The 21,660-nt window shown below is 46.3% G+C and overlaps 1 protein-coding gene across 1 annotated transcript in view; it reads left to right on the top strand.

Moving 5' to 3' along the window:
• The first annotated feature begins 452 nt into the window (after positions 1-452).
• NOSTRIN (nitric oxide synthase trafficking) overlaps positions 453-21,660 on the top strand; it is a 121,968-nt gene continuing 100,760 nt past the window's right edge. Inside the window, exons 1-3 of the mRNA XM_077447908.1 lie at positions 453-706; positions 11,646-11,731; positions 14,226-14,309. Of these exons, the coding sequence (XP_077304034.1) occupies positions 656-706; positions 11,646-11,731; positions 14,226-14,309 (221 nt within the window). The 5' untranslated portion in view covers positions 453-655. The remainder of the gene's footprint in view (positions 707-11,645; positions 11,732-14,225; positions 14,310-21,660) is intronic.

Raw genomic sequence — 21,660 nt, 5'->3', positions numbered from 1 at the left:
GCAGTTAGCCATTGGGACGTAATGGAATGACTTAAATGGCTTCTCCCACTGTTCCGAAATGATGAATAATCCTCAAATTTTTGGGCTATATGATGGAATGAGACATGTAAATACCTTCTATTCTAAAAAGGTCCCTTCTGTTCTACAGGAAGGAAAAACACAGAGCGATAGAAGACCCTTTTAAAAACAACCAACACAGAAAATGTATACAGGCATACAAGACGCAAGTGGAAATGTCTATCAATGATTGCAGAATCAAAATAAAAGACAGATTTCCGGATGAACAGCGTATTTATTGCTGAAAACATTTAAAGGGGTGGAATGTCACCTTAAGATGAGCCATATACTTTATCAGGTAGAAGAGGACTAAAGTCCATATATGAGTTGGCTTCATTACAGTCAGTTTATAATAAGTTACTCTTTACTTTACAAAGCACACATTACTTATCCCAAAGCTCAGCTGCCTTACAGCAAGTGATAAAGAACGCCTATCACATCCCAGTATGGCCGTTGTAAGGTGACTGCTTATTTGCTGAAATATTTTTATTATACCTCATTGCTGCGAATATCAACCTTTCTGTAACCATGTGACCAATATGTAATACCTCCCGGAATCAACTGCTCCTTCCTGGCCTCACCCTAGCAGTCTGGCATCATGGATCAGATACACCGTTTCAAAACTAGGGATCCACTTGCAGGATCTGCAGTAAGTAGACAAATGCTTTTTTTTTCCAGTAGGAAAGGCAAACAGGCAGAAATGTGTTTACTTTGCTATTACGGCCATGTATTAAATAGTATATTTTCTTTGTTGTGCTGCGCTTGATTAAAATAATCTGTCTTATGCCAATATGCATGTTCATTATCAGTGATTATTGATGATTTTAATTATTAGCGTACTCCACATACTATGCATAATTGAGAACCAGAGATTTACAGGAAATAATTAACTCTTGAAAGTTAATTATGCTGCTCAAATATGTCACAACCCATACATTCAACTCAGGTTTAAATTCTTGATTTTCAACTTCAATTATGTAAAGAGAAGAATTGTAGTTTATATGAAGCATGACAGGTCTGCTTAAATAAGCTTTAATAACATTATCCTTGAAATATCTCATACCGGATGCAGTTTTTTCACTTCAAAGACGGAGTGCCTTAAAGGGGTGTGGGACCAGGTCTGCCACTCTTATTTCTAGGAGAAATATGGGGTTTACCTTTACTGACCTCCTACTGAAAATCCTAACTGACCTGCTCTGATTCTAACCTACCACTGACCATGCTTTCTGAGTTAGTGACCCAGAAAAAATATGCAGATCACTCCATCAAAAACGACTACACATTGGGTGGGAAGCACATAGCATTTGATGAGTGTTAATGAGCAATCTGACAATACAAATTCCTGAAGTTTTTCTTTTTTGTTTTTTCTCATTTGTTTTCTCCCCAAACTTTAGGATTGCTGCAGCTCCCTACTGCCACCACTGGGTGTCACTGGCACTCGAGACAATAATAATGGGGGTGATGACCATCTTGTGCTATTGAGCCTATTTTGCCCTTCTGGCTACCACTAGGAGGTTCTTGCAAGTGTTGAATACTGGGGGAAGGCTATATAAGCTTGTGGCATGGCCTGGTGAGCTGGGGCCTGGAGAGGAGTGTGCAAGTGTTTGTGATGTGTAGGCCTGAGGTCATCGCGCTCCAGCCAAAGAGACGGCCGATAACTGACACAAAGGAGAAGATGCTGGTGCCAGCAAAGGACCATTGGAAAGGTGTTGATCCATTTAGTCACATTTTAATATTAAAGTGAAACTAAAATCTTCTAAATAGAAAACTGTGAGCTGGCAGGCTCTTTAGTGCAGAAGAGGCATGCAATATCTCTATTGGTCGTAAATAAACCTACCTGCCCTCTCATGGTTCTCTTTGGAATATACACTGAGCTGTGCTTGCACAGCTCAGTTTACATTTCGGCATAGATCGTGTGTGCCACAATGACTGAGCTCCTGCACAAGCACTGGAGTGATGTCATCCTACACTGGCCAATGGAGACGGCAGTAGCCAGACACCCTGAAGAAGCTTGGTAGAAGATGTCGACACTAGCAGGGTTCCTGCTGCAGGAGAGGTACGTATTGTGGATATTAGTTCCTCTCTAAAACCAGTGGTTTTATTTGTTTTAGTGAATTTCCAGGCCCCTATTTTGTCTATAACATAGCAAGACATTGAAGGAAAGAAACAACGCTACAAGCCCTTTGCCATAAAGGGATACTTTTTTAGTAACACCACATGTGTCTGACAGGTGAAATGTGAAGCACATTAAATTATTCCTTTGACACCTTGCGGTTGCTTCTGGAATCTGGCAATATTATTGCGCTGAGGGTCATTATTGTGCTGAGGGTCATTATTGTGCTGTAGGGTTATTAGTAGGTTGTGGGGTTATTACTGTGCTGGGTTTAATTTTGCGGTGAGGGTTATTGTGCTGGGTTTATTATTGTGATGTGGGTTTTTATTGTGCTGGAGTTACTACTGAGGTGTGTGTTTTTTTTGTGCAGGGTTCATTCTTGTGGTGTGCATTATTACTGTGCTAATAGTTATTATTGTGCTTTGGGTTGTTGTTGTGCTTATTTTGTGCTATAGGTAATTGGTTGCCCTGACACATGCTGGGGGTTATTGTTGGGGATTATCATTGCTGGTCCTGTCAGCTGCTGCGTTTATTGCTGGCCCTGACACCTACTGGAGGTTATTGTTTGGCATTAATCAACCACATGAGGACTTAGCTCCTCCACTTATACTGCTAGCACAGCACCCCCAAAATAATGCATCTGAAGCCGCTATGGAAAAGACTAAAGTGACCTGTGCCTATCATTGTTGTGTGACGCTCTCCTCTGTGGTCATAGATCCACTCTGGGGTAATGCTGGCCCTCTTCCTGTGTCTGGAGGTAAGCCAACTCCTTTACCCCATGCAGGAGGGGTGCTACACATTGTATTTCAATTATTTCTATCCTACTCCTGTTATTCAGCTCCCAATGCATTTTCTTGATTCATAGTTACATAGTAGTTACATAGTAGGTGAGGTTGAAAAAAGACACAAGTCCATCAAGTCCAACCTATGTGTGTGATTATATGTCAGTATTACATTGTATATCCCTGTATGCTACGGTCATTCGGGTGCTTATCTAAGGGTCCTTTCACACGGGGCGGATCAGTTCTGATCCGCCCCGTGGATGTCCGTTTGCTCAGCGGGGATCACTCCGTCGATCCCCGCTGAGCAGGGAGATGACAGGTCTGTCTCTGCACACTGCGCAGGGACGGACCTGTCACAGCGCCGCTCTCCCCTATGGGAGATCGGATGACGACGGACCGCAGTGCCCGTCGTCACCCGATCCGATCCGCAAACGGATGGAAAAATAGCTTTTTCCTCCGTTACACTTTTTCGGATCGGAGCGGGTCGGATGTCAGCGGACATGTCACCGCTGACATCCGACGCTCCATAGACCTCTATGGAGCACCCGTTCAGGTCCGCCTGAAAAACTGACAGGCGGGCCTGAACGGGACGTTAGTGTGAAAGAGGCCTAATAGTTTTTTGAAACTATCGATGTCCCTCGCTGAGACCACCGCCTGTGGAAGGAATTCCATACCCTTGCCGCTCTTACAGTAAAGGACCATCTATGTAGTTTAAGGTTAAACCTCTTTTCTTCTAATTTATTGAGTGGCCAAGTGTCTTATTAAACTCCCTTCCGCAAAAAAGTTGTATCCCTATTGTAGGGTCACCAGTATGGTATTTGTAAATTGAAATCATATCCCCTCTCAAGGGTTTCTTCTCCAGAGAGAATAAGTTCAGTGCTCACAACCTTTCTTCATAACTGCTATCCTCCAGACCCTTTATTAGCTTTGTTGCCCTCCTTTGACCATTTCCAGTACATCCTTCCTGAGGACTGGTGCCCAGAACTGGACAACATACTCCAGGTGCTGCTGGACCAGAGTCTTGTAGAGCGTGATAACTATCCTTTTATGCCTGGAGTTGATCCCTTTTTTAATGCATGCCAATATTCTGTTTACTTTGTTAGCAACAGCTTGGCATTGCATGCCGTTGCTGAGCCTATCATCTACTAGGACCCCCCGGTCCTTTTCCATCCTAGATTCCCCCAGAGGTTCTCCCCCCAGTGTATAGATTGCATTCATATTTTTGCCACCCAAATGCATTATTTTACATTTTTCTACATTAAACCTCATTTGCCATGTAGTTGCCCACCCCAATAATATGCTTAGATCTTCTTGCAAGGTTTCCACATCCTGCAGAGAAGTTATTGCCCCGCTTAGCTTAGTATTGTCCGCAAATACAGAGATTGAACTGTTTACCTCATCCTCCAGGTCATTTATGAACAAATTAAATAGGATTGGTCCCAGCACAGAACCCTGGGGAACCCCATTACCCACCCTTGACCATTCCGAGTACTCCCCATTTATCACTACCCTCTGAACTCACCCTTGTAGCCAGTTTTCAATCCATGTACTCACCCTATGGTCCATGCCAACGGACCTTATTTTGTACAGTAAACGTTTATGGGGAACTGTGTCAAATGCTTTTGCAAAATCCAGATACACCACGTCTACGGGCCTTCCTTTATGTAGATGGTAGCTCACTGTCACGTACCTGGTGATGGAGCCCGGAATGCAGGGAGCGGCCCCTCGTATCCCCTGGCTATTGAACCCCTGGAGATGGGAACAGGTACTTCAACAGTTCAGGGGGCACAAGTGCCTGGCAGGTGGTAAAGGTTCAGATGGTCAGCTGGCACAGACAACAGGCTGGAACAGAGAACGACACTTGACAGTAGCAGGTAAGCACTTGTGCGGAGACTGGCTGGTGAATAGACGTCCCGTAGAACAGGAACTCAGGTAGGTAGCAGGAACTGCGGTAGTCAGATACAGGCCGGGTCAGCAGGATACGATCAGCGTGGTACAGAGGGATAAGGCAAAAGCGTAGTCGAACAAGCAGGAGTCGTGGGCAGGCAGCAGTCAATCAGAATCAGAGAACAAGCCGGAAGTCAGGAATCAGGTAACAGGTTCAGGTTTACGAATAGTATGGATCACGGACACGCTGTAGACCGGACAGCACGGGTGGAAGGGAACTGGTGACTTAAATAGGCCTTAGGGCGCCAAGCGGACGTACGACGGGTCAGCGCGCCCTCACACGTAGACGTGCCCCCGTTCGTGACCTACGTGCGTGTGCGCGTGCGTTCGTGTTGACGCGGATGCGCTCGTTGGCTTTAGCGCGCGTCAACGGAAAACGACGAGTTCTCCACGACGGATCTCTACAGGTGAGTCCCTTGAATACGATCGGAGTGCCCGAGTGGTCGTGACATTGCCCCCCCCCAAGGGGCAGCCTCCGGATGCCTAAACGAGCCCACTTATTCGGATAGGACCTCTTGAAGGCGTGGATAAGTCTTTTGGCGTGGATATTGGTCTCCGGCTCCCAGGAGTTTTCCTCAGGTCCATACCCTTTCCATTTGACTAAGAATTGCGTCTGGTTTTGCCTCTTCCTGCAATCCAGGATAGCCTCTACCTCGAACTCCATTTCCCCATTGACCAGTACGGGTTCCGGAGGGTTAGAGATTCTGTCGGTGAAGAGGTCCGTGACGGTGGGTTTGAGGAGAGAGGCATGGAAAACTGGGTGGATTCGGAAGGATTCCGGGAGTTTGAGTTCGAAGGCCACATCGTTGAGTTTCCTCTTGATTGGAAAAGGACCTATGAACTTGGGGCCCAGCTTTTTAGAAGGGCAGGAGAGTTTAAGGTTCCGGGTAGACAGCCAGACCCGATCTCCAACCTTAAGGTCCAGCTCCCCTCTTCTTTTGCGATCAAATACAACCTTATTATGTTCCTGTGACTTGGCCAGGGTTTCCTGCAGAAGCTTATTGTTCTCCTCGAAGAAGTTCAGGTTTCTCTGGACCGCTGGTACGGAACACTCGGGAAGGTCACCAGACAGGAACAACGGATGAAATCCAAAGTTCGCGTAGAACGGGGATTGCTGGGTAGCTGAATGAACAGTATTATTGTATGCGAACTCCGCCATTGGTAATAGAGAAGCCCAGTCGTCCTGGGAGAAGGACGAAAAGCAGCGAAGATATTGTTCCAATGTTTGGTTTGTTCGCTCAGTCTGACCGTTGGTCTGTGGGTGGTAGGCTGAGGATAGGCGGAGGTCAATCTTCAGAGCTTCGCAGAGTGCCTTCCAAAATCTTGAGGTAAACTGCACCCCCCTGTCGGAAGTGATGTTGGCAGGAATGCCGTGAAGCCTCACAATTTCTTTTATAAAAATGTTGGCTGTCTCCGCGGCTGAAGGGGTGCCCTTCATGGGCAAGAAGTGCGCCATCTTGGTGAGTCGGTCGACCACAACGAAAATCGTGGAATGGTTCTCTGAAGGGGGGAGTTCCACAATGAAGTCCATGGAGATCATTCTCCATGGTCTGTCGGGGACGGGTAATGGTTTCAGAAGGCCCCAGGTCTTTAGTTTATCGCCCTTACTTCGGATGCAAGTGGTGCAGGCTTGTACGTACTTTTTACAGTCGTCCTTCATCCGCGGCCACCAGAAGGTGCGTCTAAGTAGTTCCAGGGTCTTGAATGATCCGAAGTGGCCAGCCAAGGGGTGGTCATGACAGGAGGCCAGAACCAGAGTTCGGGCTGTCTGGGGGACGAAAATCTTGCTTTCATGCCAAAGAAGGCCATCACTGGAAGATAACGGAATGCCAGCCGGAGGAATGGTGCCTAGGGACGCCTGCTTGAGCTGAGAGATCACATCTCCTTGAAGAAGAAGGAAGTTCCCCGCCGGGAGAATGGTGTCAGAAGAAGGTGAGTTCTCCGGTTGACTGAACATACGGGACAAAGCGTCCGGCTTAGTGTTTTTGGATCCTGGACGGTACGTTATGTGGAATACGAATCGGGAAAAGAAGAGTGCCCACCTGGCCTGACGAGGCTTGAGTCTCTTGGCTGACTTCAGATACTCCAGGTTTTTATGATCAGTGTAGATCAAAATTGGATGAGTAGCCCCTTCTAGTAAATAACGCCACTCTTCAAGGGCGGACTTGATAGCTAAGAGCTCACGGTCTCCAACATCATAGTTTCTCTCAGCCTCAGATAATTTGCGGGAGAAAAAGGCGACTGGGTGAAGTAAGGACTTGGGTCCCTGCCTTTGGGACAGTATTGCTCCTACTGCTATTTCCGAGGCGTCCACCTCAAGGGTATATGGCAGAGCAGGATCGGGATGTTTCAAGACTGGTGCAGAGACGAATAGGTCCTTCAGTGACTGGAAGGCTTTTTGTGCCTCAGGGGTCCACTGGAACCTTTGGTTCTGTTTAGTCAGTCCAGTGATGGGAGCAATGATGGCAGAAAAATCCTTAATGAATTTGCGGTAAAAATTAGCAAAGCCTATGAAACGCTGGACTCCCTTTTTATCTGAGGGGGCAGGCCAATCTTGGATGGCTGAGATCTTCTGGGAGTCCATCTCTACTCCTCTTACTGAGATGACCAAGCCAAGGAACTGAATGCTCTGCTGTTCAAAGGTACATTTTTCTGGTTTGGCATACAGACCGTGGAGACGGAGACGGGCCAGTACCTTCTTCACGTGTTCCCGATGAATGGCTAGAGTGGAGGAGAAAATTAGAATATCATCCAAGTAAATTATAACAAACAAATCTAGATAGTCCCTAAAAATATCATTAACGAAATGTTGGAAGGTGGCCGGGGCATTGCATAAACCAAAAGGCATCACCAAATATTCGTAATGCCCAAAGCGGGTACGGAAGGCAGTCTTCCACTCGTCACCCTTCCGGATGCGTACAAGATTATAGGCCCCCCGAAGATCTAACTTCGAGAAAAACCTAGCGGATCCCAGTCTTTGGAAGAGTTCAGGTACCAATGGCAGGGGATAGCGGTTTTTGATGGTAATCTTATTCAGAGCCCGGTAGTCCACACAAGGGCGTAGCGAGTGGTCTTTCTTTTCGACAAAGAAGATGCCAGCGCCTGCCGGAGAGGTGGAAGGCCGAATAAACCCCTTCTCCAAACTGTCATCTAGGTAAGATTTTAGGGCACTCAGCTCAGTCTCAGACAGAGGGAAGATTCTTCCGAAGGGGATCTCTGCCCCCGGGAGTAGTTCTATAGGACAATCATATGACCTATGAGGAGGAAGGGTCTCTGCACCCTTTTTACTGAAAACATCTAGGAAGGCGTGGTATTCCTTGGGTACCGCTAGTCGAATATCATCATCATCAGATTCGGAACAGAGGAGAATTGAGGAGTCCCCGACAGGATTCTGGCAGCAATGCAGATGACAGTAGTCCGAGAGGAACTCGATGGTCCCGGTGGTCCAATCAATCCGCGGATTGTGTGCCTTCAACCAGGGCATGCCGAGGATGATTGGAAATAGCGGGGACTGAATAACATCCAGGCACAGAAGTTCTTGATGAGTCCCGGCTATGACAGCAGATAGAGGACTAGTTTCCAAAGTCACTGGTCCTGAGCCTAAGGTAGATCCGTCAGCCAAGTATACGGAGAGTCCCTTTTCCCTTGGTCTGAGGGGAATCCTATGTCTTCGGGCGAAAGAAGAGTCGAGGAAGCCACTGCAAGCACCGGAATCAATAACCGCGTGGGTTTGGATAGTCCTTCCTGGGAGCTGCAAAAGGACAGGAACAGCTAGATGAGAAGTGTTATCAGGCAGCATGGGTGCGGGAACAGGAGGAACAGGAAGACACTTACGTATCTTGGCTGGGCAGGCATGAACAAAATGTCCTGGTTCTCCGCAATACAGGCACAGGTTATTGGTCCGGCGACGTTGGCGCTCTTCTGGTGTCAAAGACGGGCGCAGGAGGCCCAGTTGCATGGGCTCTGGGGTGTCCAACGTGGATGCAGATGGAACGGGAGGAGTAGGGTGACTAGGCACCCGTGGTAGCATCCAGATTGGACGGGTAGCCGAAGAAGAGCGTTCCTGGCGGCGTTCTCTCAGGCGTCTGTCGATCTGGATAGAGGTGTCTATTAGGGCTTCTAATGTCCCGGGGATGCCTACACGGGCCAACTCGTCTTTCAAGGCCTCGGAAAGGCCCAAGCGGAACTGAAAACGCAGGGCCGCGTTGTTCCATTCCGTGTCTGCACTCCAACGCCGGAATTCCGAGACGTAGTCCTCTACTGGTCTACGACCCTGCTGCAGGGCACGTAGGGCTGCTTCTGCGGTAGCAGCTAATTGGGGGTCCTCATAGAGCTTAGACATGGCCTGAAAGAAGGTGTCCATGGAGTCAAGAGAAGGGTCTTTACGCTCTAACAGACGGTGTGCCCAGGTCTGAGGTTCATCTGTCAGCAAGGAAATGATGAATCCCACCTTTGTCGCTTCCAGAGAAAAGGTCCGGGGTTGCAAAGCAAAATACAGCTCGCAGGAATTGCGGAAGGCCCTAAACTTGCTTCGGACTCCCGTAAATCGTTCCGGAGTTGGCACCCTGGGTTCCGGTGGTAACATAATTACCGAGGGCGAAGCATGGGCCCCTGGAGCGGCCGGTGCTGAAGCAGATAGTGCCTGGACTTGTTCCTCCAGTCTTCCGTAGCCCTCCTGCAAACTCTTAACTGCTTGCGTAAGGCCGGCCAGATGATGGCAGAGCTCGTCCATGGGGGAGGCTCCCTGCGCGGGCTCGGACATGGCTGTCCGGTACTGTCACGTACCTGGTGATGGAGCCCGGAATGCAGGGAGCGGCCCCTCGTATCCCCTGGCTATTGAACCCCTGGAGATGGGAACAGGTACTTCAACAGTTCAGGGGGCACAAGTGCCTGGCAGGTGGTAAAGGTCCAGATGGTCAGCTGGCACAGACAACAGGCTGGAACAGAGAACGACACTTGACAGTAGCAGGTAAGCACTTGTGCGGAGACTGGCTGGTGAATAGACGTCCCGTAGAACAGGAACTCAGGTAGGTAGCAGGAACTGCGGTAGTCAGATACAGGCCGGGTCAGCAGGATACGATCAGCGTGGTACAGAGGGATAAGGCAAAAGCGTAGTCGAACAAGCAGGAGTCGTGGGCAGGCAGCAGTCAATCAGAATCAGAGAACAAGCCGGAAGTCAGGAATCAGGTAACAGGTTCAGGTTTACGAATAGTATGGATCACGGACACGCTGTAGACCGGACAGCACGGGTGGAAGGGAACTGGTGACTTAAATAGGCCTTAGGGCGCCAAGCGGACGTACGACGGGTCAGCGCGCCCTCACACGTAGACGTGCCCCCGTTCGTGACCTACGTGCGTGTGCGCGTGCGTTCGTGTTGACGCGGATGCGCTCGTTGGCTTTAGCGCGCGTCAACGGAAAACGACGAGTTCTCCACGACGGATCTCTACAGGTGAGTCCCTTGAATACGATCGGAGTGCCCGAGTGGTCGTGACACTCACCTCCTCATAGACGGTCAAAAGATTGGTTTGGAAATAATGATTCTTCATGAATCCATGCTGATTATTGCTAATGATACCATTGTCATTACTAAAATCTTGTATATAGTCCCTTATCAGCCCCTCCAAGAGCTTGCATACTATTGATGTTAGGCTAACTGGTCTGTAGTTCCCAGGGATGTTTTTGGCCCCTTTTTAAATATTGGTGCTACTTTGGCTTTTCTCCAATCACCTGGTACCATTCCAGTCAGTAGACTGTCAGTTAAAATTAGGAACAAAGGTCTAGCAATTACTTGACTGAGTTCCCCAAGTACTATATTTCAAACGGCAGAGTCAGTACAGGAATCACGGCTTACAAGGAGCAGGGTACCATGGGATATGTAGTTCTTAGAAATTGAAAGTAAACAACAGAGGATAAGCTTCAGGGCATGCAGGGAATCCAGGAAGTTGTGGAGAAAGATAGCCACTAGACAGGCAAAACTCACAACATAAATGGAGAGCTTTCAAGTACGCTTAAAGAATTTGTAAACTTCCCTGTAACATTTGTACCTATAAGTAAGCCTAGAATAAGGCTTACCTACAGGTATTGTAAATATCTCCTAAACATGCACTGTTTAGGAGATTCTCACTGTTTACTACACTAATGAGATCATCGGCACATGCGCTCTAAAGGAACGGCCGCCCATGCCGTTTCTTCAGGAGCGTGTGCCGTGACCTGCAGCTCCCACGCACATGCCTCGGGAGGAAGATGGGCAAAGATGGATGCGGGCTGCAGCGGGGACGGCACAGGCTTCGCTTGCAGGTAAGTGTCACATAATGTGCTAGTATGCGATGCATACTACCATAGCACATTATGCCTTTACTTTGCAGAGAAGAAGAAATAAGGAAAAACCGATCAAGGTTTTACTTTCTCTTTAAATTGGATTGCCACTAATAGCTATTGTTTGCATTATTACAATCCTGATGTTAGAACATAAAAGTGTATGCTATGACTATTGATCTACTTTAAGAATACATACTTCAATAGAATTTTTTTTAAATCAGAGTTTAGTGCCATTTTAAGTCTAATATCAGGTTGCTTTAGCAGCAGTGCAGCACGGATACATGCTGTGTTATGTCTTCTGGTTTGCATTCTTTGTCAGTTAAATGGTTCCAGCACCCAGCCATAAACCATTGTGACTAAGTACTCTGCAATTTCACTGGTACTGTTCCTGAATTAGATTTTGCTAAAAAGTTATTTGTCTTTGTCAGTATGAAAAAGTATATCAAGACCTCAAGAACATTTCTAAAAATGGAGAAAACTTTTGCAAGACTCTTATGTCTGTTCTACAACAAAGGTAGGTATCCACTTGTTATTCTTTATAATAAGGATCACAAAAATGAGTTTACTAAAAGTGTATATGAACTGTAATGCCTTGTACACACGGTCGGACATTCCGACCACAAAATCCGTCAAATTTTTTCTGACGGATTTTGTCCGAAACTGGTGTTGCATACACACGGTCAGACAAAGTTGTCGGAAAATCCAATTGTTTGGAACGCGGTGACGTTCGTTGCGTATGACGGGACTACGTAGATTCTAGTAGCCGATAGCTTTGGTCTTGTAATTTGATCTGAGCATGCGTGGCACTTTGTCTGTCGGAATTCTCTACAAACGATCTGATTGGATTTTTTTTGTCGGCAAATTTTAGATCCTGCTCTCAAATTTTTCCGTCAGAATTTCCGACGGAAAAAGTCAGGTAGAGCCCACACACAATCGGATTTTCCGACAACATAATCCGATTGGACCTTTTCCGTCGGAATTTCCGACCATGTGTACAGGGCATAAGACCTCGTTCACAGCTGGGCGCTCTGCAAAACTGACAAATCGCACCACCCTTGTTCTGGTGCCATTAATTTTCAATAGCTTGCGGGTACGGTTCTGCTGCAATTGTCACACGATAAATCGCAGCAAACTGGATACACTTTGCTGCGCTTGCAGTGCTATTTATTGGGCATCAATCGTGGCAGAATTTCACCCGTGTTTAGGTGCCATTGAAAATCAATGGCATCTAAACAAGCGTGGTGCGATTTGTCAGATTTGTAGAGCATTTTGGGATTGCGGCCAAACTCGTACAATTACAAACCTGCCCACATGCCTCCTGTGTCAGCTCACAGGGGTTGATTTACTAAAGGCAAAAAGACTGTGTACTTTGCAAAGTGCAGTTGCACTCTGCAAGTGCAGCTTCTCCAAAGCTTATAGTAAATGAACAGAAGCTCTGCTGACTTCCATCATGCAATCAAGTAAAAATGCTGTTTTTTTTTATTTTACTTGCACATGAAGCTTTATCTCATTTACTAAGCTCTAGAACAACTGCACTTACAGAGGGCAACTTCACTTTGCAAATTGCACAGTCTATTTGCCTTTAGTAAATCAACCCCACAGACTCGAATTCGCTCTCCTAATTCTTGGACTACAGAAAAATGAATGCCTATGTTATAGAGCAGTGGTCTCCAAACTGTGGCCCTTGGTGCACTATTCCACCAACTGACACCAATGATGGAGCACAATTCCCTCTACTGAAAAACCAATGCAGAAAGGAGAGAATGCCCCAAGGGATTGTATAGGTGTGGTTAATAACATAGTCAGTACAAAAGAATTTTATAAAAATGTATAAAACAGGGTTTTTATTAATACATCACAATAACAATAACAAAAGAAAAACAATATATATATGCAGAAATTCCCTCTACTGACACCATCAATGGGGCACTATTTTTTTCATAGATGTCAACAATGGGGCACTATTCCTTCCAATGAAACCAATAATGGGGCACTGATGCTGATGTATTTTCTACTCCCACTGGCCCCAGCACAGCCTTTGTAAATCCTGAAGGACAGTAAACTGGCCCGTTGCTTAGAAAGTATGGCGACCCCTGTTATAGAGATACAGTTCCTTGAAAAAGTAAAAGTAAGCTGGTAGAGACATACCCAAAAAGACTTGCAGCTGTAACGGTCAATCACATAAAATCCCAATAAAAAATATTTACGTTTTTGGTTGTAACATGACAAAATGTGGAAAATTTCAAGGGGTATGAATACTTTTTGAAGGCACTGTAGTAGAGTGGGATGGTTTAAACTGGTTTTAAACCCTTACAATCCACTTTTTGCTACAGGTAAGCCTATGATAAGGCTTACCTGTAGCTACCCCGGATATGGTTTAGGAGATGTCCCCTGTATCTGCATGTGCCGACATCATTGGCACATGCGCACTGAAGCAATGGCATGTACATGCTGTTTGCTTCAGTGAGTGCGCCATTACCGGCGGCTCCCCCGCGCTTGAGCGGGAGTGGCATCATTGTGGCTCCGGCCAATCACAGCGCCGGAGCCGCAATACCTGGAAGTAACTCCGGGAAGAAATGTCGCCAGCCGGTGCTGTGTACGGGCACCACAGCGGGGGCTTCGATCTCAGGTGAGTATTACATAATGAGCTAGTATGCTATGCATACTAGCTCATTATGCCTTTTGTCTTGAAGGTGTTTTTTGTTTGTTTTTTCATGTGGGTTTACAACCACTTTTTAATAATTTAGCTCAAAATAACTGGGCAGGGCTGACACCACGTAGTCCACAAAAATGCTGTTTTATCAAGGTACGGTAGACCTGAGCTGAGGGCATTTTTGGAAAATCAACAGATATGTTACTGTATTTTTCTGTATTTGCAAGATATTTAAAGAGATAAAACAGGGGGATATGTGCATCTATTGCAGAGATATATGGCATGGTATTTTTTTTGCTGATATAACACTTTGAATAAATTACCCTTTAATAGCCTCTTACATTTAATTTCACAGAGCTTCCCTGGAGTTAAGTTATGCTAAAGGACTTGAAAAGGTTTCCAGCAAACTCACAAAAGCCCTGGATGGCATAAACAAAAAGTAAGTGATACAGTATAGGTATCAATGTAAGGCCGCGTACACACGGGCGGACTGTTCGCCCAACTTTGTCCGCTGAACAGTGTTTCAGCGGACAGTCCGCTCGTGTGTGGGCTTCAGCGGACAGTTTCAGCGGACAGTCTGACGAACAAAGTTTTTCGGAATTTCCGTAAGACAGTCCGCTGAAACTTGGTTTCAGCGGACAGTCCGCTCGTGTGTAGGCTTGTTCGACAAACTAAGTTTCGCGCATGCTCAGAAAGGATTTACACGGCGAAGGTTGCATTGCAGTGTATTGGACGTCGAATTTCTCGTCCCGTCGTACGTGCCGTTCACGTCATCGCGCACGCTTTCAGCGGACTGTTCGTTCATCGTGTGTGGTCAAGTCCGTTCATGCAAATTTTGAGCGGACTGTTTGTCGGATTGTTTGACGAACAAAGTTGGGCGAACAGTCCGCCCGTGTGTACGCGGCCTTAGAGTTTTCACAAATTAAGGGAACACCGGATTTATTTAAAAAAAACAAAAAAACATATACATGCATGACCATGTTGTAGTAAACAGTTTTGGTACCTGCTGCACTCAATATGCAAGTGAGTTTCCCTGACAAACCCAACTACATACCTCCCAACTTTTTGAGATGGGAATGAGGGACACCTATCAGCAAAAGTATTCAGGAATAGGACACACCCCTTACCACGCCTCCTTAAAGGAGAATTGTGCAAAAAAACAAGATTGGTTAAACCCACAAGTGCTTTTTTTTACCACTACTATTCCTTTATATTGGCTTTTGGAATTTACAAATGCAGCAATTTAGAAATCAAATGAAAGATTTAGCACTGGGAAACACTTTTTGAGGAATCACACACGAGTGCAGCATATTTTCATTTGCTTGCATCACACTGACTGTAAGGCCTCATTCACATTGGAGTGACTTGTTATGCGTTTTGAGAGGTCAAATCGCATGACAAGTCACGCCCTATGGCAATGGCCATGTTCAAACTGATGCGACGCTGACTTTGCGTCACGACATCAATTTGAAAAAGTAGTTCCCGCACTTCTATTGGCAATTTTTGGCATTAGGCTGAACAGATCTCTTCAAAGTTGCATCTGAAGTCGCACTGACATGCTGCTTTAAAATTGTGCGATTTCAGATGAAGTCGCACAATTTCAAAGCTGCATTCAATGTGAACAAGGGCTCAATTCATTTGTACCCTCAAAACAATACGTGATTTTACAAAGAGATGAAAGTACATTTTGTATACATTAAATAGTAGTGATGGGCTAATGGCGCTACCTCAAACCTTATATTACCTTTTATCTTCCCTATAGGCTCTGTGCAACCCAATATGTGTTTGCTATAATGTCCCAATTTATTTGTGTTTATGTCCAACAAATTTTTTCTGTTAACCCAAATTCAACCACGTGCCACTACAAACCAATTATATTGATTACCCTACGTTGGATAACCTCGAAAAAAGGTGGACACGTTCAGTTATTCACCAACGTAGTCAATCAGTCAGAATCCCAAAGGGATAATTAATAAATAAATTAAACCCTAAAGCACCCAAAACCACATATGAAATCCAAAAATCCCAAGCAATGCTCAAAATATTTTTGTGATACTAATTTTTGTGATACTAAAAATATTAGTATACTAAACAAAAACAAACGCACTCCGTGTACAAAGCCCCTTATAGGGGAAAATATAACACCTATAATCGACTGCGCTAGCGCAGTTCCTGTGCTAATAATTACTTTCACTGTGCACAATTTATATTTCCACTATAATACCCCAGTGAGTGAAAAAAGTTATTGCAGTAGAGAAACAAAGACAACCAAAACCATGAAAAATAAAAATAAAAATAAAAAATGAGATAAAAAATAAAACGAATGTGCGGGGTAATTCTAACCCCCTTACGAATGTAAAAAAATACAAAAACCTAGAAAAAATGTGAATAAGATCAGAATATCAATAGATATATATATATAAAGTCCACACAAAAGTCTCTTATCAGGTATTTTCAACTGTGCGATTATTCTTTTTCAAATAACAGGAAGGTGACTTTTGTGATTAGGCCTGCTTATTGGTGACTTCCGTGCTCGTTCCCCCTCAAGGGTCCCCACTCACCGAATCCACGCACCCCCTAGGGGGTATATTGCCTGTAATCTGTGTTCCACTAGGTTGAGGATTCTTCTAATTAGCTCTGTCTTCAACTGGTCCTCCCCAGGGTTTATTGGAAATGATGAGAGAAGGAGGCTTTGTTATCCACCAATGGGTCCTCAAGAAAGAAAAAATCTGCTCCTGGTGTAGTATTCTCAATAACTGACCACTTGAGAGAAAGGGAAACGGGCTACAAAAAAGGTTCTTCAAAAAGGCTTCTACAAATTAGTAGCTTCTGCAAAAATGTATATGCCTTTTTTATATATATATAGCAGAGGACTAATAATCACTTAAAATATGCTTTATTACAAAAATGTTATATAATTACAAAAAAGAGAGCTTTTGCATATGTTAAAAAATTATTTTACAGCGCTTTGTGCAAAAAAGGTTTTTTTACAAAAAAGTCCCCTTAAACCAAAGGTGCGATCTACACCAATTGCACTGTGAGCCTGTAAATTTAGTATATATGTACCAATGATGCAGCTCAAAAGAGTATACCAATAAAAATGACAAAGTAAAATAAAATAAAAGTCAGAAAAAATCAAAAAAATAAAAATAAAGTAAAAAGTATATGCTTAAAAGCAGCGGTACAGTCCTTTTTTGTGCAAACCAGCACTATACACAGTTATATGGAGCCTAAGTCCCCAATTCTCTGTCCTTCTCCTAAAGTTTAGGGGGTCCCGTTTTTTAGGCACTGCAGGCTACCCATATACTGGATGCAAAGCTACTTATCTTCATCAAACAGTTAGCCTCCTTGCATGGACGGAGGCTTGAAAGAACTTTAGCACCAGCCCGGTTCGCCAATCCACAAGGGTAGTCACCCTGATCGAACGGCGTGCGCTCCAGCTGCGCTCTGCAGCTGCATCTGAAGTCGCACTGACATGCTGCTTTAAAATTGTGCGATTTCAGATGAAGTCGCACAATTTCTTTTTTTATCAAATAATATATTTATTTATATTCAAAGAGTGCATTACACGTCATGCATTACTACAACATAGTAGAACAGTCAGAACAGAGAAGAGAGGGCTGCAGGGACCACCCAACCAGTGGCCCGTTCCAGTAGGCCCCCCAGGGCCGGCAACCGCCAGCCCCGGGGGGGCCCCCCGCGAACAATCGGGCCGACCCTGTTAATCAACAAGTGGTGTTGCCCACCTTAGGGTCCAGTAGGGTAGCCCCTCACCCGATCATAAACAGCTACCAACAGTATTAACCTCTCATGAGTAGCAGCATCTACGAAGTAGTGTGCTAGAGGAGCAGCAAGGCACATAGGAACACCAGCCATGAGGAAAAGGGTGAAAGAGACTGGCAGAGAGATATAGGAGTACCAAGCAGTAGAGAGAGAGGAAGAACAAGAGGAGAGACGAGAAGGATAGGAAGTAAGAGGGGTAAGGAGGATGAGAGAGAGAATAGCAAAGGAGATAAAGAGAAGAGAAAAGAAAAAGGAGGGATAGGGGAACGTGGGGAAGGAGGGGTAAGGAAAGGTAGGGGGTATAGTCACCGTGTGTGGTCCCTGCGGCATTTTCACCTCCGGAGCTCCCGTAGGTTCCATGGGCTCCAGACCACATCATGGGCCTCAAGCCTGTCCCGTATCCTGGCGGTCATCCTCTCCATCAACTCCACGTCCTGAACTCTAGCATGGAGTGCTCCGAGAGCGGGGGGCAGTGCCCTTTTCCAATGTAGTGCTATTAGGCATCTCGCCGCTGTCAGGATATGTCGTGACAATGTCTTGCGGGACTTCGTCAATTTAGGGAAAGGGATGCCCAACAAGAAGGTCTTAGGGTCCAGGACCACCCGCCGGTCCAAGAGATCCGACAAAAGGCGCCGGACCCCCTCCCAGAAGGGAACCACCAGGGGACATTGCCAGAAAATGTGGAACAACGTGCCCTTGTGGGTCAAGCACCTCCAGCATCTGTCAGAGGTAGTAGGGTAAATGGCGTGAAGGATGTCTGGGGTCATGTACCAGAAGAACAAAATTTTGTACGCGTTCTCCCTGTAGAGTGTGCATAGAGAGCTTTTCGAGGCCTGGGACCATATCGTCTGCCATTGCTCATCCGTTAGCTCCTCCCCCAGCTGTTCCTCCCACTTGAGCATGTAAGCATGTCTGCATGCCGAAGTTAACGGGGGTGCATTAAGGATTTTATATATAGCTGATATCAATCCTCTTTGGGCCATGCCCTCTAGGATTATGGTCTCAAAAGCGGAGGGAGGGGAGAATCGCAAGTCAGAGGATATGGTCTGGGCAAAGTGCCGTATCTGCAGATAGCTGTAGAAGCTCTGTCTCGGGAGGTCAAATTTGGACTGAAGATCAGCATAAGACAACATTCTCCGTGATCTGGGGTCCACTAAGGTCCCCAGATGGAAGAGGTTTCGGGACGACCAGGGGTGGGACATCGCATACGTCAGACTGTCTGGCATCTTAGGGTGGTACAGGAAGGACGTCAGGAGCGATTTGTCCGAGGACAAGACATAGATCTTAGTAAGCTTGCGCCATAGGCCCTGTAGATGGGACATAGATCCTAGCAGCTGGGTCCGGGGAGTCAACGCTGGGGCGCTCCATAGCATACTATTAGGATGCACTGGAGCCATCCAGAGCTTCTCAATTTCCGTCCACCTGTTGTACGACCTCTGGGTGAACCAAGAGGTCACTGCCCGGAGCTGAGCTGCCTGGAAGTACTTTACAAGATCCGGAAACGCCAGTCCCCCGGCCGAGCGAGAGGCTGTCATGACCGAGCGGGGGATTCTATGACGCTTGTAATTCCACGTAAAATCAAGCAGGTCCGCCTGTAATTTTCTCAGGTGGTGATATGGTACTGGGATAGGAAGGGTCTGGAAAAGGTAGAGGAGCTTCGGGAGAATCGTCATTTTCACCGAAGCTATCCTACCAAAGAGGGAGATCTGGTGCTTCCGCCATTGGGAAAGTAATTGCCTAATAACACCATATAGGGGCAGGAAGTTTGCCTGATACAGAGATTCAAAGGTCGGGGTTATATGAACCCCCAAGTATTTCAGGGAATCGGTTTTCCAGTGGTACGGAAAGGTGGTTCGGAGATGTTCAACTTCCTGGGGCGGGATATTTACCGGTAGGGCTTCCGATTTGGATGCATTAATTTTATAGCCCGATAGGGCGCTGTAGCGGTCCAACTCCCTATGTAGGTTAGGCAGGGATATTCTGGGCTGGGTCAGGGTGAGAATGACATCGTCCGCAAACAGGGACACCTTAAATTCCCTGTCCCGAACCGGGACGCCCCTGATATCCGGGTTCCGCCGAATGGACGCCGCCAGGGGTTCCACACAGATAGCAAATAGTATAGGGGGCAGCCCTGGCGCGTGCCATTGGATACCGAGAACGCCGAGGATGTGGCGAAGGGGGTTTTAACCTGGGAGGACGGGTTGGAATAAAGGTGGCGTATGGCCCGCAGAAACGGTCCCCTCATCCCCATGTGCTGCAACGTAGCGAACAGGAAGGGCCACCCCAGTCTATCAAATGCCTTTTCCGCATCTAAACTCAGAAGCAAAGACGGGGTGCCCCCCCTATTCGCCACGTCGACTAAATCTATGACCCTTCTGGTATTGTCGCCGGCTTGGCGAAGAGGGACAAATCCCACCTGATCTTTATGGATGAGGGAGGGGAGAACCCTATTGAGCCGGAGGGAGAGGAGCTTCGTAAAGATCTTTAGATCTGTATTTAGGAGTGCAATGGGCCTATAATTGGCACAGAGAATGGGGTCCTTATCGGGCTTGGGTATCAGGGTGATGAAGGAGCGTTGCATATCGGAAGGGACCGGGGTGTTTAAGAGAAACGCATTAAACAGTCTGCTCAAGTAAGGGAGCAGAAGGGGCAGAAACGTTTTGTAGTATTCGTAGGGTAAACCGTCCGGGCCCGGGGATTTATGAGCCGGTAGCGACTTGACGGTGAAGTCGCACAATTTCAAAGCTGCATTCAATGTGAACAAGGGCTCAATCCATTTGTACCCTCAAAACAATACGTGATTTTACAAAGAGATGAAAGTACATTTTGTATACAACTATCAGACCAAAATGAGGGACAAATTATGAGAAATAAGGGGCAGAGGGACATTGCTCCAAATCAGGGACAGTCCCTCGAAATCAGGGACAGTTGGGCGCTATGCAACTATCAGGATAATTAGTTGTTGGCATTGCCTAATTGTGGCTTTCTGAGTAGGGAAGGAGCTACATACAGTATATAAGTTCCGGTGTCCTGCCGAAAAAGGTCTCCCGGCAGATAATGTCCCCCCTGTACTGTGCAGGCGCAGCACTTGCACGGTACGAATGACTACAGAGCCCCCGAAAGTCTCCGAAGATGAACAGCTGATCATCAGCTCTACACGGCGCCTGTGCACTACATTCTGCCCTGAGTACAGGTTAAAGCCCCACCATACAAGTGGACATAGAGTTAGAATATAAATATGCCGAGCGCAGCGAGGCCATGTCCGAAGCGTGGCGAGCGAAGCGTGGCAAGGGGGCCCTATTACAGGTGCCGTGTACAGCTGACTCACAGGTGTTCAGCTTCGGCAATTTTTAGCGGCTCCATTGTGGTTCATACTGCGCAAAAAACACAAGTCCATCTAGTTCAACCATAAAAAATAATAATCATACAACCCCATATACACAATCCTATACCCACAGTTGATCCAGAGGAAGCCAAAAACCCCAGAAAAGCATGATCAAATTTGCTACAGCAGGGGAAAAAAATCCTTCCTGAGCCCCTGAGGGGCCCTTGCATTTTCCCTGGATCAACTTTACCTATAAATGTTGGTACCCAGTTATATTATATGCATTTAGGAAAGAATCCAGGTCTTTCTTAAAGCAATCTACTGAGCTGGCCAGAACCACCTCTGCAGTGAGTCTATTTCATGCGTACAATGATATGCAGAGGAGGAAGAGGAATCACACAGGAGTTCAGCATATTATCATTTTCTTGCACCCCACTGACTGAAAGGCCTCATTCACATTGGAGTGACTTGTTATTCGTTTTGAGAGGTCAAATCGCATGACAAGTTGCACCCTATGGCAATGGCCATGTTCAAACCAATGTGACGCTGACTTTGCCGTACCAAATCAATTTGAAAAAGTAGTTCCCGCACTTCTATTGGCAACTTTTGGCATTAGGCTGCACAGATCTCTTCAAAGTCACATCTGAAGTCGCACTGACATGCTGCTTTAAAATAGTGCGAT

This window comes from Lithobates pipiens, unplaced genomic scaffold (genome assembly GCF_037356315.1).
Source record: "Lithobates pipiens isolate NorthernLeopardFrog02 unplaced genomic scaffold, aLitPip1_a1.2 Scaffold_22, whole genome shotgun sequence".
NCBI lineage: Eukaryota > Metazoa > Chordata > Amphibia > Anura > Ranidae > Lithobates > Lithobates pipiens.
This window is presented reverse-complemented; position numbering and strand designations above follow the sequence as displayed.